The following is a 13,434-nucleotide window of genomic DNA, read 5'->3' as shown; positions in this document are numbered from 1 at the left end:
CAATTGGAGCGCTCTCCGGTTCCGACTTCCCTATTAACTGGCATATGGTTGATTCGGCCTCGCAGTCGCTTTCTCTTAGCCGACATATGCTTGGCTTGTTCTCCCATCTCTTGTCTTGACTGCTCTTCGCCGTTTGTTTTGCATTGAGACTGACTTACGAAAGCGGCCAAGTGAACAACAATTGGACGGAGTGACGCTTCGTTATAGGGCAGGGGTACTGTACTGGTGAGGGGTTCGAACGGGGGGCCAGAGACCTGGACCTCCAAAAACCACGACGTGCATACACACATGCACCCGAATGTATACATTTCAATGCAAAATTTACATACGGCAAGAACACAAACAATGGGCACATAAGAATGGCAATAACAATGGATCTACACTAATAAAAATGTTTAATGTTTTTAATCCTGCCATAAGAAAATATTTTTTTTAGTCCGGAGCCATTTATTTGGCACAAGGCTTCTGTTTCAGGTATAATTATTATTATTATTATTATTAGGTTTTAATTTCAGTAAGATTTTGTTTTGAATAACATTTAGAAATCCAATAATATAATTCTATACAATTGTTAAAAATATTTTTTTTTTTTTGTAAGATTATTCTGTCTCTCTTAATCCAAAAAAATTATGAAACTTATGTAAAAGTCCGATATGTATCTGCATATCTCATAGGCCTAATTTTCGTTCAGTGTAAAAAAAGGGGGAATGTTTTCAAGGGGCAGATAGACTTGGTCAGACCGTCTAGTGCGTGGTACTAGACCAAACCAGAGTCTTGCCAGCCCCAACCCCATTTCCCTCTGCACCCCGCCCTCGGCAAACAACATGCACAATAAGACACTCGAGTGGCCGGGCCAAGTGAAGATGAAGATGAGCTTCAGACCGACACCAGGCCATTGTTCTTGGTGGCCATCTATGTCTCCACCTCCGGATCCTCCTCCTCCTTCTCCTCCTCCTCCTCCTCCGCCTCCAGATCCATCCATAATGCTGATGTTGCGTGGCCGCTTGTTTATGTTGGCCACTGTATGGGCTACTGTTTTGGCCATTCACCAAATTGAGCTTTCGGATGGTGGCCTAACCAGGCGTGACTAACTTTTTGTGTTTTACCTGGTTTTCCTAGCCAAGAGTGAAACTTCCGTGCTTCCGCCGCAGATCGATCTACAGTTTGTGCTGGCGTGCCTAATGAGGAAGGGTTTGGGATTTGGCGTTTGGGGTTTGGAGGTTCCTTGAACATTTGTGAGGCATCTGTGCGGAATTCTTTGTGGCTCTTTTCATCTCCGGTTTCCGTGCTTCACTTTTTCTGTTGGCTGTTCACCTGCAATCGAGTGTTCTTGAGCTGCTTTATTGTCTTACACTCTCGCTCTTGTTGGAGTCCGAGATCCGACCATCCATCTAGGGGGTACGGGTACCACACCAATCCGTACCCCACCTAAACTGGTTTCGGTCTTGGTCTTGCTCTGCATTGTATCGCAGTTTTTTCTTTAATTATTGCTGTATTTTTTGTTTTGTTTTGCTCTTATGGGAGGTTGATTAACTTTGCTGGCATGTTGGTGTCATTTTTTTCTAGTCAATCTAAATGGACAGAGAAATTCGCACTGGCCATGAAGTTCGTTACACTTGAAGGAGTGCAATAAATTACATAAAAACCTAAGAATCTAATTAAATTTTAAGGCTAATTTATCAACAAAAAACTTAATTGAAATCGTTTTTTTAAATTTAAAAATATTCTATATGAAAAATTTAAGAAAGACTTAAAGAGTTAAATGTGTTCCTGGGTTTAACCAATCAAAATGTTGTATTGGATTTTTATAAGCTTATAATTAAGGAAGTGGAAGTTAAAGATTAATGTACTCATATAGAGTTAATTAGATATTTTTTTGCTTAACAAAATATATTTTCTTTTTTAGGGTATACCATATACCGTTTTAACAACGATTTAGTGCACACATACATCAGGTTTTTAATATGTACAATAATTTTGTTGCTTTTAGCGCTCGGTATGAGTCAACAGCAACAAGTTGGGGCATTACCGGGCGCTTACTGGTCAAAAGTTTTGGTTTCTGCGGCGACAAAAGAACTGGAGGTGGAACTGGAGCTGGAGAAGAATAGTTACGTTACCAGATATGTGTGTCAGTGACAGTGGAACGCTGGTGACTTGGTGAAGGATCTGTCACTTTGGCGGTCAGTGTAACCAGAGCGAGAAGTCCGGCTTTATGCCGCCTGTTGCGTTCAGGCCCCCCATCTCCTCCACGTTTTATTTGGGGCCCCAAAAAGTAAACAGCAACCATATTACCAAACCCAGTGGCAGGCCATAAACGAAAAGGCAGGCGAGCAAACTACCGCAAAAAGGTCAGACACTGGCCGAGAGTTGGGCGTGAGAATGGCCTTTTGGCCCAATGGGGTCCGGATTCCGGAACCAAGGCGACACACATCAGAAGCCGCTCCATAAAATGTACAGCAATCGGATCGGCAATGGGAGCTAATTTTAGTTGTTCAACGAAAAAACCAGCACTTTTCTGCTACCTTTTATGTTATCCGAACAGTTCTTCGAATATTAAAAAAAATAGAAAGCTAGGGTCGGAAATTTCGATTATGAAATATGGCATATGAAATATGTTACTAGTTTAAAAAAAAAAAAAACCTGTCGGGTAGGAACTATCCAATCGGTTTTGCTTAATATGTCAGCAGATAATCGGATTGTTGTTTCTAGAGATATCTCGAATTAATACTGTTTTATATCATAAAATCGAGGTTTCATTAAATCAGTATGTTTTTATTTGTTTTAATTGACCATTCCATAAATACCCAAATTGGATATAACTTATAATGCTCAGGGTTTTTCTGGAAAGTTGTGTTTTAGTAAATTTCATACACAAATCTAAAAGATACTAATGAAAAAGGTAAAAAATATTGAAAATAACAACATTTACCTTTAAATCCTATTTAAAAGTAGTGAAACCACCTCCATTAGGAAGAGCTCAGCTTGAGAGGTCAAGCCACAGAATGGGGTCAAAAGAAGCAGCAGTTTTTGGTCTGGTCAGCCAAAAGGGCAGTGGCGATGATGCCAAAGGAAAAACCCAGAAAATGAAAATTATTTTCAATTTACATTTCAAGCAGAAGGGGGCAGTTGAGTTGGGGTGGCAGCGGTAGAAGGGGCGGTAAAGCGGAGGGCTACTTTGGCCATCATGGTCTAATGTAATAGTTTCTTGCTATTGCAGCTGTTGTTGTCATTGCTTACAATGTTTTTGTGTTTTTTGTTGCTGCTGCTGCTGCTGGCAGCAATTGTTGTTGCTGCAACCGAGCGGCATTGAAGCATATTGCCTTTTGTTGTTGTTGCCATTGGTTTTTGTTGGGCAAGCGAACGGAAACGAGAGAGCGGGCCAAAGAGATTGAGATAGGGAGTTAAGAGAGCGCGGCTCTGTTTGCGCTAGTGGATTGCAAGTGGACTCCATTTGGATCGCATGTTTGTTTATGGTTCTTTGCCTGGCTTAAACGTCTTCCACTTGGATCTAGAAAATTTAACTGAGCTGAAATTGTGATTTAACTAAATTAGGGAAATTAACTTGAATGATGTGAAATGAGAAACTCAATTGGCTAAGGGAGAGAATTTTAAATATTTTAAGTGATGGAAAGCATGGAAACTTTACTTGATATTAGCAATATTCTATTACTAAATTTGAATTCAGTTATGAAATTTTGTGTATCTCTTTTAGCTCTTATTTTAAGTATATTTTATTACGGAATAGTGAATAATAAAAACTATATATTTTTGATTAACTTTTGATGGTTTTGGTTTATCCCTTAAACTTTATTTAAAGCAAAAACAAAATGTGGATACTTTTTCCTTTTGTGTTCCTCTAATACAACAAATAAAGATATATAATATCAATTATTTGATTTATTTTTAAATATTTGTTTTACATCCAGTGACTTTTGGATAAGTTCAATTGAACTATCCTGCCCTTTACCTAGCTCCATTAAAAGTCGTTTCTTATTTTAAGTTATACAACATCAGCAAAATATATTTACTTCATATATATGTATATAATGTACTTATTATTCTCGTGTATGCAAATTAGATTTGTTTCTCTGGTTTAGTTGTGTCTTTCACATAGTTTATCCCCTGCCACAGACTTCATAGATAATACCGGTATTAGTTCGCTTGAGTTTAGTTACAGAACAGGCTTTTTTGGAGTTAAACACAAAGTTAGAAGTATTACAGTATATAATCTTTATACAAAAAACATAAATTAAGTGTATAATTATAATTTCTCAGTTGCTCTATGTTTATGTTTAGCTAACATGTTTGGGTCTCATCACAGGAGCAGGGAGTCTTGAGGAGTTGTGTTTTCTTGGTTTTTTTTTTTTTTAGGGAGAAGCTGCTTGTGCAAGGGAAGATTGTCCCCGATCCGAAATTGTGCTAGCAGTACAAACCAAGTCATATTCTATTCTATCCAGATTGCCCCTGGCCCCGATACACATCCCCCTCAGATCTGGAGCACCCGCTTCACATCGACGGTGGGAAAGGAGGCGAACTGTCCGTGAGCCGCACGATGTGGCTTCCGCTGCAGATACTCTGCCAGGATATCGGAGGCCAGCTGGGAGGCCTTCGAGCTGATCTCGCCCTTCAGCGGCACTGGCTGGTGGCGCCTTTGCATGGCCACCGTGTCGATGCGTGTTCCCGCATTCAGCGAATCCTGGGAGCGCACCTGCAGCAGGGACAACACCCAGGCGTGCTTCATCCTGGTCAGCTCCGACTCCAGGGCAGTGATGCGCTGATCCTGAGGCTGTGGCACATGCAGGGGCTCAAACTGCGACAGCTTGGCTCGCATATCCTGAGCCTGCAGACGCAGTCGCTCATGGCGCTCCTGGTTGAAGGCATTCTTGAGCAGCTCCACCTCCTCGGCCACCACAGGGGCAGTGCCCGCTGGCGCCGAGTAGCAGACATTGGTGATGCCTGGAGCACTGGACGTGGAGCCGGCGACGGAAATGTTGTGCGGGGAGTGGGAATCTGTGCCGGACGGAACCTTGCCCGTGGTCGAATTTAACTTCAACTTGTCGCGCAGGTCACTCTTCTCGCTCTCCAGCGCATCGATGTCGTTTTGCAGGTGGTCCATCGTCTCCTCGAACTCCTTCTCCTTGAGCTGCAGCTGCTGGCGCGTCTCCTCGTACTGCTGCTTCCACTTGTCCACCGCGTGCTCGTATTCGTTCTGCAGCACGCTCAGCTTCTTCTCGGCCAGATCCTTGCGGATCTGCATCTCGCTCAGCTCGTTCTGCTTCATCTTGGCGGCCAGCTTCAGTTGTTTGACATCCGCCTCGCGATTCTCCAGTGTGGCGGCCAGCACATTCTTCTGCTCCAGCTGCTTCTTGATCAGCTGCGCCCGCTGAGTGATGGGCGTGCTGTGTGCCCCCGATTTCTGTTGACCACCGGCACTGTTGGCCGCCGAAATGATCTCGTACTCCTTGTCCAACAAATGCTGGGCAATGTGCTGCAGATCGGAATTGGCCTGGGCCAGCAAGGTCTTGAAGTTGTGCGTTGGTCCGCGGTCATCCTGCTCGTAGATGCGCTCGCAGGCTGCGGAGAGAAGGGCCCAGTATTTCTCCTGGGGCAGCGTGTGCTCCGCCGCATTGTCGCTCTCGATGGTGGCGACAATGGCGGCCAGGGATTGCTTGGTGGCCTGGTGCATTGCCGACATGATGCGACTGATGTTCTGCGCCAGGGCACGCATCGCCTCCACCTTGTGCTGCGACAGACCGCTCTTGATCACATGCTGGTCGCTCGGCAGACGGCGCTTGATCAACTTAACCTGTTGCCGCACACTCTCCATGTTTTCGTTGAGGAACTGAATCAACAGCACCGAATCGCTGGTGGCACCTGCCTCCTGGATAATGGCCTTGGCGATGGCCGTATCGCTGAGAATGCTCTCACAAGCTGCTCCCAACGAAGCCACACAGTCGCGGATCATTTGGATCTCGTTGAGGAGTTGTTCGCCCGCCAGCAGGACAGAGTTCATGGCATTGAAGAAGGCCACACATTTCTCAATATTATCCGTGGTGCTGTTCTCGTCCAGTTGGTTGGATTTCAGCAGTTCTATGATGCCATCCACAATCTTTTCTTGGGCCACCATTTCGGGCAGTGAGCTTCCGGCTCGCAGGAGCGTATCCGGTTGGCAGCTATTGAGTCCGTAGAGAATCTGGTGCAGGGCACACTGCAGACTGTGGACGTAGTGCAGCAGGCGGCACTTGAAGGCATACTGCTGGACGGCATGACCCTGGGTCACCGCCTCCCTGGTAATCGCCTCCACGGCGGGGAAACGTTCCCGCGTCTGCGAGACCACAATGCCGCACTTGAAGACAATGCGTGAAATGAGCAGCACCACCAGGATGGAGTCATGATCGCCGCCGCGACTCATGAACGATTCCGGCATGAAGGCGGTCAACATCTGGACATGCTCGTTGGCCTGACTGAGCTCGATCTGGCGCAGTTGAACGTCGATGGCCCGTGTGTAGGCCTTCGACTCGGCGAACATCTGCTTGTAATCGATAGTTTCGGTGGCCAGTTTCAAGCTGGGATCCTGCAGCGATTCCTTCTCATTGCTGGAATTACGATCCCTCAAATCCGTGAGTTGGTCGTTCAGCTTTTGCACCAATTCCCTGAACTTTGTGATGGTCTGATCGCGATCGTAGATGGTCTCGATGGCTGCATCTCGCTCCCGCAGCACCTCCTTCTTGGCCCCATTGGCCAGATCCAGTTCCTCGCGCAGATCCAGCTCCAGCTCGTGGTTGCTCTCCACCAGCTGTTCGTGTACCTCCTCCAGAGCCTCCAGTTGGGCGATCTCCTCCTCGAGCAGCTTCACCTTGTCTTCCAGCTCCATTTTCTTCTCGGCCAGTTGTTCCACCATTTCTTCGGCTCCCAGTGCAGCATCGACTTGTTCCTGGCACAAAATAACCATATTAGTTTTGCTCGTTTTAAGTTCAGTCAAATGTGAAACGGTTAGGGAAATGTTTAAAATTTTGTCTGGCGAAATATTCACAATATACACAATTTACCTCCTTGGACACCGTTAATTATTAAGTTTAAGGCAGGCCGGCAAAAAGAAAGGCAATGAAAAAGTTTATCTTTAGATTGACCTTGGTCAAAATATATTACACATGTAAACAGAAGATATCGTTTAAATAAGCTTGAATTTGTACCTATCAAAGTAATCTATTCTCTCATCCTTAATGCTTTAAATTCTTTAAAAGAAACTTACTGATTTTCATTTAAAAGCAACTAACTAGTTAATTTACGAAAGGAAAAAGCATTAAGTCTGGTATTATTTAAATTTAAAAGGCGTTTTTCACAAGCTATTTAAAATATAGCTCTTTTTACGATTTCAAAATAATTTGAAACATTGAAGTTCGGAAAGTTCACTTTTAAGCGATATCTTCTTTATAAAAAACAGCGAGAACTGGCGAAAAGCAGCAAAGCAAAGAAAGCGAAACTGAGGCAAGCCAATTTGCGTGAATTTTAATCGGAGTGTGAAGTGTGGGAAAACCAATTGATGGCGGGCAGTGAGAAGGGCATAAATGCAGTACTAATCCTAGGATGTTCACCTGCAAGTCGGCCACCGTGGCCTCCAGTTCATCGATCTTGGAGCTCAGCTTCTCCTTAGTGCGCTCCAATTCGGCGACCTCGGAGCGCTTCATCTCCAACTCCTTGCTCAGCTTCTGGATATCGTGTTTGTCATGGGCAGAGAGATCCCTCAGACGCACTAGTGTTTCCTTCAGCCGGATATTCTGCTGCTCCAGCTGCTTAAATTCGTAGGTGGAGAGTCCGGGTGAATCGCCATCGCCTGAGATACTGCCAATGGCGGACTCTGCCTTATTTTGCATCTCCGAGCGCAATAGCTCCAGATCAACTTGCAGCTCCTCAATGCGCTCCTTGGAGGACTCCAGCTCCAGCTGCAGTGTGTCGGCCTTCTCCTCGGCCATCTCCTTGTCCAGGGTGATCATCTCCACGTTGTCCGATAGATCAGCCATTTCCTGGGCATGCTGCTCCTTGGCCTCCACCGCATCCTTGGCCTCCTGCTTGGCGCGTTGCAGTTCCTTTTGCAGCGAAGCTTGTGCGGCCATGATCTTGGTGCGAAACTCTTGCAGCTGCTCGAACTGAATCTTCATCTTGTCGAACTCGCGAAGTCTCTCCTTGTCCTCGTTTCTTCGCTGCTTCAGGGTCTCCAGTTTCTCGGTGAGATCGGCCAGCTGGGCCTGCAGTTCAGCGCTTGTTTTTTGCGCCTCCAAGAGGGCAGTCTTATCCTCAGCTCCTCCAGAGTTGAGGGGCATGGTGAAGGAAGGCGAACGAAGGGGCTGCGAGGGCGTAAACTGCGGCTTGAGGATCTCTAGGAAACCCGTCTCCACGAATGAGGCCCGCTTGGAGGAGGCATGCGAACCGGCTCCGTTGCCACCGGCTGCTGCAGCTGCTCCCTCAGCCAACGAAGCGCTGGAGGCTTCCTTATCCTTGCTATTTTGCGGGACCAGCGATTTCCGGGGACCAATGCTGCTGCTGGAGCCAGTGCATTCACTCAGTGATGTGGTTAACTGGGTGCGAGAACCCAACAACGATTGACGGCTGGAGGAGAGCGAGGTGCGAGAGCTGCTCAGCCGCGCCTTTGTGGGTTGGGCAGCCGTGGGAACGGTCCCGCTGACGTCCTCGATGCTGCGCCTGCTTCCAGGAGCAGCCTCCAGCAGACGCAGCTGCGTGGGACGCACGAACATGCCGCAGTTCTCCTCGCACTGGAAGTACTGCTGCCCCTTGATGGAGCCGCTGTTCTTGCCCTTCGGCTCGTCCAGCACGACGCCCACCCACTTGCCGACGGCGAAGCTGGTCATGCCCACGTAGGCCACCGTGCCGAGCAGATCCTTGCCGGTCAGCTCGACGCGGGCGCCCACTTTCAGGTTCTTCTCGGACATCTCGCTCTCGATGTGTGTGCGTGTGTGTGACCAGGAGGATGTGGTTTCGACTGATGGTTATGAATGCTGTTCGATGGGGGTGGAGCTGTAGTTGGAGGGTCACTGATCCTGGAAGCCAATCCCACTTACTGCGCTGCACTTGCTATGCTTTGGCCAACAGTCACGTCTCAGCTAGCAAAAAATGGCCGTCGGCTTGCAGGGAGAAAACAGAAAATGTTGACATCATTAGTCACCCATACAGACAGCACAGGTAGCTTCAGTTAGCTCTGCCTGTCTTAAAGAGCCAAACTTGATGGACCTACCTGCTTTTCCAATCGGGCAGGTGTTCCTTTCTTTGTCTCCACCGCCAGGCTTACCATTTGCGCTGTATTTCTATTGCAGGCAGCTTTAAATTGGAACGAAATCGTTTTCCTAAAATATTTGCAATGTTTTCAGTGTGACCGTGTGAAGTAACTAGAGGTGACAAAATTCATTTGTAGTGATTGTGAAAAATATAGTGACTTAAAGAAGTAACAGGTTACTTATTCAAAAAGAAAATTGTATGTTATCTTCACCATTCTTACGTCAAATAGATTCCACTTTGATAAAGTTTTACGAGAAATAGAATATATATATACAAAATTATGAAATCAGCTTGTTTGTTACAACTTTCATAATAACTGATGTATAAGGGCACATGCTCTTTACAAAAATTTATTTCGTTGTTCATTTTCAAGTAACAGTCACAACACTTCCTCAAGCTGCTACTATTAGCTGTGCAATGCAGACAGCTGCTAGATTGTAATTTATTAATTTATTATTCACTATATACGTTTCGTTATTCATATCAAAGTAGCAGTCACTATATATCGTTAAATTGTGACTGTTAAGTGGACAGTCCGATCAGCTGTTTTATTATTATTCAGGTGTGTACACACTGGCGCCCAGGCCAAACAAATTATTTCGCAAATAAATGGAATTTTTAGCTTAAAATGGACGAGGAAGAGCATCTACATCGCTTTGGAACCCCATTGCAGCCATTAGATAAGGGTAAGTATGGACAGCAATCTAACGCAGCATTAATAACCTCTCCATGCCCCAAAAACAGATGTAGTGCCGGCAAAAAAGCCTGTGGGCATCGAGGACCAAGTTGTAAAGGACGAAAATGGAAAACGGAGGTTCCATGGCGCCTTCACCGGCGGCTTCAGTGCTGGCTTCTGGAACACTGTGGGCTCCCTGGAGGGCTGGACGCCGCAGACCTTCAAGAGCTCGCGGGCGGAGAAGGCAACTCCGCGGGTGCAGCTGAAACCGGAGGACTTTATGGACAACGAGGATCTGGGTGAGTTTGGCATTGCTCCCCAGGGAATTCGCACCCGCGATGAGTTCGCCAAAGAGGACGAGCAGGAGCAACGGTCCGGGCAGCGGCGCCGCAAGCTAATGCAGCCAGAGTTGGGAGTGGGACCCATACCAGGTGTTCCAGTGCTGGAGCAACTCCTGCGCCCGGTGCGTGACAAAGTGGCTGTTCGGATACTCAAGAGCATGGGCTGGAAACCAGGCCAAGGAGTTGGTCCACGACAAACGCGTAAGGAGAAGCGTCAGGCCACTGCAAGAAACACTAGGGAGCAGTATCTGCTGGACCACTACGGCGCCGAGGAATTACCCGCCCAAAAAGAGACCAATGGAGAAGACAGCAATGCTGAGGACGAGGACGACGAAGATATAACCTTTGCGCCGGATGACTATGAGCCCATCTTTTACGCGCCCAAAGAGAATCGCTTTGGCATGAGCTACTCCGGCCTCAGCCGTGATCCCATCCTATCGAAGTCCGCCTCTAGCACTGCCAAGCCCATGCAGCACATCAATCTCTTTGGCCAGCTGGAGGAGCAGGCTAAAAGCAAGCAACTCTCCATTCGGGGTCAGGCCTTTGGAGTGGGAGCTTTCGAGGAGGAGGACGAGGACATCTACGCTCGCGATGATATGACCCGCTACGACTTCTCGCTGGCAGACAAGAAACCCAAGCAAAAGAAGCAGCAACATGTCCAGCAGCGCCACGTCATCGATGGTTTTAGTGAGGACAAATCGGGGGCAGCTCTTCAGAAGCCCTATGCCATTGATCTGCCCAGGGACTTCCAGGCCAGGAACTGGCTACAGCGCAGGAGTCGATTTGCTCCAATGGACAAGGAACGAGCCAAAAAACTGGAGACAACCACGGAGTACAAGCGTTCGGGTCTGGGCAGGCACGATCTCAATCCCGACCAGCGGGCGCAGCTTCTGGGAGAACAGAAACAAGAGGAAAAGCCAGAGGAGGAACAGCCCAAGCGGAATCCCTTCAAGGATCGCGGTAAATCATTGCTAGAACGCATCAATGCCCGCACTGAGGGATTCACTAAAGGCGGGATAATCACTGAAAGCGGCGAGGAGCAGCGAACTGAACTGACTAAAGAGGTCAAGGAGTCAAATGCTGCTATACAAGAGAAAGCTGCCCTGAAGACCATGGATTTGGGTAAGCAAAGTTGTAGTTACTCAATGTAAAACATAAATAAAATCTTTTTCTTTTTTTTTTAGCTCCCACAAATTCATCTTCTGGCGCCTTCAAACCATTTCTGGCCGATGAAGCCAAACAGTTGCGCTACGAAAAATTTGTGGACTCCAAGCTAACAAATGACACAGAGATTACCGAATTGCTGGCCAGCATGCAGCCTGTCACACTGTCTCTGTGGGATCGGGAAATGGAGAAAAAGGAGTTCATTCAGGCAGCAAAGATCTATCGCCCGTTGGTTGGCCTTATGAACGACAGATTCATTTCGGAAGGCAATGTCGAGGCAGAAAAGGCCAAGGAGCAGGAAAAGACGTCGGAGGAGCGAAAAATAGTAATGGAGCGAACGAAGAGCATGTGGAAGCCCACGTCATTGCTCTGTAAAAGGTACAATATAGCAGAACCCTTTGCTGGTGCCATGCTGGAACCGGAAAAGGAACTCAAGACCAAGCCGAAGATTTCCGTTTTCGATTACCTGGAAACGTCGATAAACACAAAAGCAAACTTTCAGACACCCTCTATTATACCCAAGCACATAGAAAAGCCTAAACCGAAGGTAGTGGAACCCCCAGCTCTTCCTACTCCACCTCCACCAGTAGCTAATGAGCCGGAGAAACCGCCTACGAAAGAAGAGCCTTCCAAGTTCACATTTGTGCCTAAAACTCCGTTGGAGCAGGCTGTGGATGAATCCCGCGACAAACCCATTTCAGAAAAGGTTGACCTGTTCAAGAGCATCTTCGATGACAGCGACGAGGAGGAGACTGTTGAGGAACCACCAGAAAACCCAGCTCAGGACAAATTGGCTGCTCTGCAAGAGGCTTTGGGCTTGCCCTCCACGTCGACATCTTCAGCAGCAGCACATAATGTCCTGAGGAACACTTCGCCTCCCAGAGGAATCTTTGCAGCCTTGTTCAAACCAACGGAGGAGTCAGTACCCATGGAGCAAGCTCCACCCAAGTTCGCTCCCATCGAGGGGAATAAGTTAAAAATTTCGTACAAATCGCGAGAAGAACGACTGAGAAACGATAAGGAATTAGCCATGGCTGAGGTGCCGCCCGAGGATATCTACGGACCAAAACTGCCAGGAGCATTTCCCCAGAAACCTGCAGCCTCAGAGGATCGGGCAGAGGCCAGCATCGATGCCAAACTACAGCAGCTTTGGCAGCAGCATGCTCCCAAAAAGCGGAAAGCTGAAAAGTGGGTGGAAAAGAAGAGCATATCGAGCAGCGAGGACAGTGATAATAGTTCCAGCGATGATTCCTCATCCTCCGATTCTTCTGGTGGCAAGGCCAAGAGATCCAAGAAGTCACACAAGAGCTCCAGCTCGAAAAAGTCCAAGAAATCAAAACTGAAATCCAAGAAAAAATCTAAAAAGAGCGACAGATCCAAACACAAGAGCAAAAAGAAGAAGAGCAAACACTGATTGTAAATATTTAATAAACAGAATTTTGGCTTTGACTCTTTCTTAAATCAATTGGATCACTTAATGGTAGATTAAACATTGGGATCGGACTACTTTTATTGGTTTCCTTTTCCTCTTTTTTTGAATAAATTGAAGTACACGATCGAAAAAGTGAGCAGATTAAAGTTTTAAATGATCTAGTAACATTGGCTTCATTTTGAACTATTTTTAATTGTTTGCATTTATAATGCTTTGCTTTTAAGATGATTGTACAATTGTAAAAGGTATTCAAAAATGTTAATTATGAAATTTATAAGAAGCGTTTTACAATTTTAACATATAACTGAAAATATGTACCAAAAAAATTTTTTTAGTTACTCATCTGCTATAAAAAGAACAGATAGAAACCAAGTAAAGTAAAATTTGACAAATCAATTAGGTGAAATACAAAAGTTGAATTCTTGTAGAAACTTTAATCGGATATTGGTAGCATGTACTAATAATCATAGAATGAAATATCTTTTGATAGCATACCATGAGCGCTTACGATATTCGCCACATCGTTTTAC

The 13,434-nt window shown here is 46.2% G+C and overlaps 2 protein-coding genes across 3 annotated transcripts; one reads left to right on the top strand and one right to left on the bottom strand.

Moving 5' to 3' along the window:
* Positions 1 to 3,877: 3,877 nt before the first annotated feature.
* LOC108146834 (dynactin subunit 1) lies at positions 3,878 to 9,409 on the bottom strand. Of its 2 annotated transcripts, XM_017273031.2 has the most exons (4): positions 9,251 to 9,409; positions 9,078 to 9,140; positions 7,596 to 9,014; positions 3,878 to 6,934 (listed from the first exon to the last, which is right to left on the bottom strand). In XM_017273031.2, exons 3-4 carry the CDS (start codon positions 8,946 to 8,948, stop codon positions 4,487 to 4,489), a joined length of 3,801 nt encoding a protein of 1,266 aa, XP_017128520.1. In that variant the 5' UTR covers positions 8,949 to 9,014; positions 9,078 to 9,140; positions 9,251 to 9,409; the 3' UTR covers positions 3,878 to 4,486. The 2 variants fall into 2 exon arrangements, with proteins under 2 accessions (XP_017128520.1, XP_017128519.1); XM_017273030.2 differs by having other exon boundaries at positions 7,596 to 9,140.
* A 455-nt stretch (positions 9,410 to 9,864) lies between these two features.
* LOC108146976 (G patch domain-containing protein 1 homolog) lies at positions 9,865 to 12,933 on the top strand. Its single transcript, XM_017273232.2, has 3 exons — positions 9,865 to 9,977; positions 10,036 to 11,430; positions 11,493 to 12,933. The coding sequence occupies exons 1-3, from the start codon at positions 9,920 to 9,922 to the stop codon at positions 12,884 to 12,886; spliced, it is 2,847 nt and encodes a 948-aa protein (XP_017128721.1). The 5' UTR covers positions 9,865 to 9,919; the 3' UTR covers positions 12,887 to 12,933.
* The last annotated feature ends 501 nt before the right edge of the window (positions 12,934 to 13,434 follow it).

This window comes from Drosophila elegans, unplaced genomic scaffold, assembly GCF_018152505.1.
Source record: "Drosophila elegans isolate 14027-0461.03 unplaced genomic scaffold, ASM1815250v1 contig_208, whole genome shotgun sequence".
NCBI lineage: Eukaryota > Metazoa > Arthropoda > Insecta > Diptera > Drosophilidae > Drosophila > Drosophila elegans.
Note: the sequence above shows the minus strand (reverse complement) of the source record. Positions and strands in the feature narration are given on the sequence as shown.

Bases quoted from the DNA above. Each gene is read 5' to 3' on its own strand.
- LOC108146834 (XM_017273030.2), bottom strand. From the start codon at position 8,948: ATGTCCGAGAAGAACCTGAAAGTGGGCGCCCGCGTCGAGCTGACCGGC. The intron at 6,935-7,595 runs GTGAACATCCTA...ATTTTGTGCCAG, and splicing joins CCACGGTGGCCGACTTGCAG to GAACAAGTCGATGCTGCACT.
- LOC108146976 (XM_017273232.2), top strand. From the start codon at position 9,920: ATGGACGAGGAAGAGCATCTACATCGCTTTGGAACCCCATTGCAGCCA. The intron at 9,978-10,035 runs GTAAGTATGGAC...CCCCAAAAACAG, and splicing joins ATTGCAGCCATTAGATAAGG to ATGTAGTGCCGGCAAAAAAG. The intron at 11,431-11,492 runs GTAAGCAAAGTT...TTTTTTTTTTAG, and splicing joins CCTGAAGACCATGGATTTGG to CTCCCACAAATTCATCTTCT.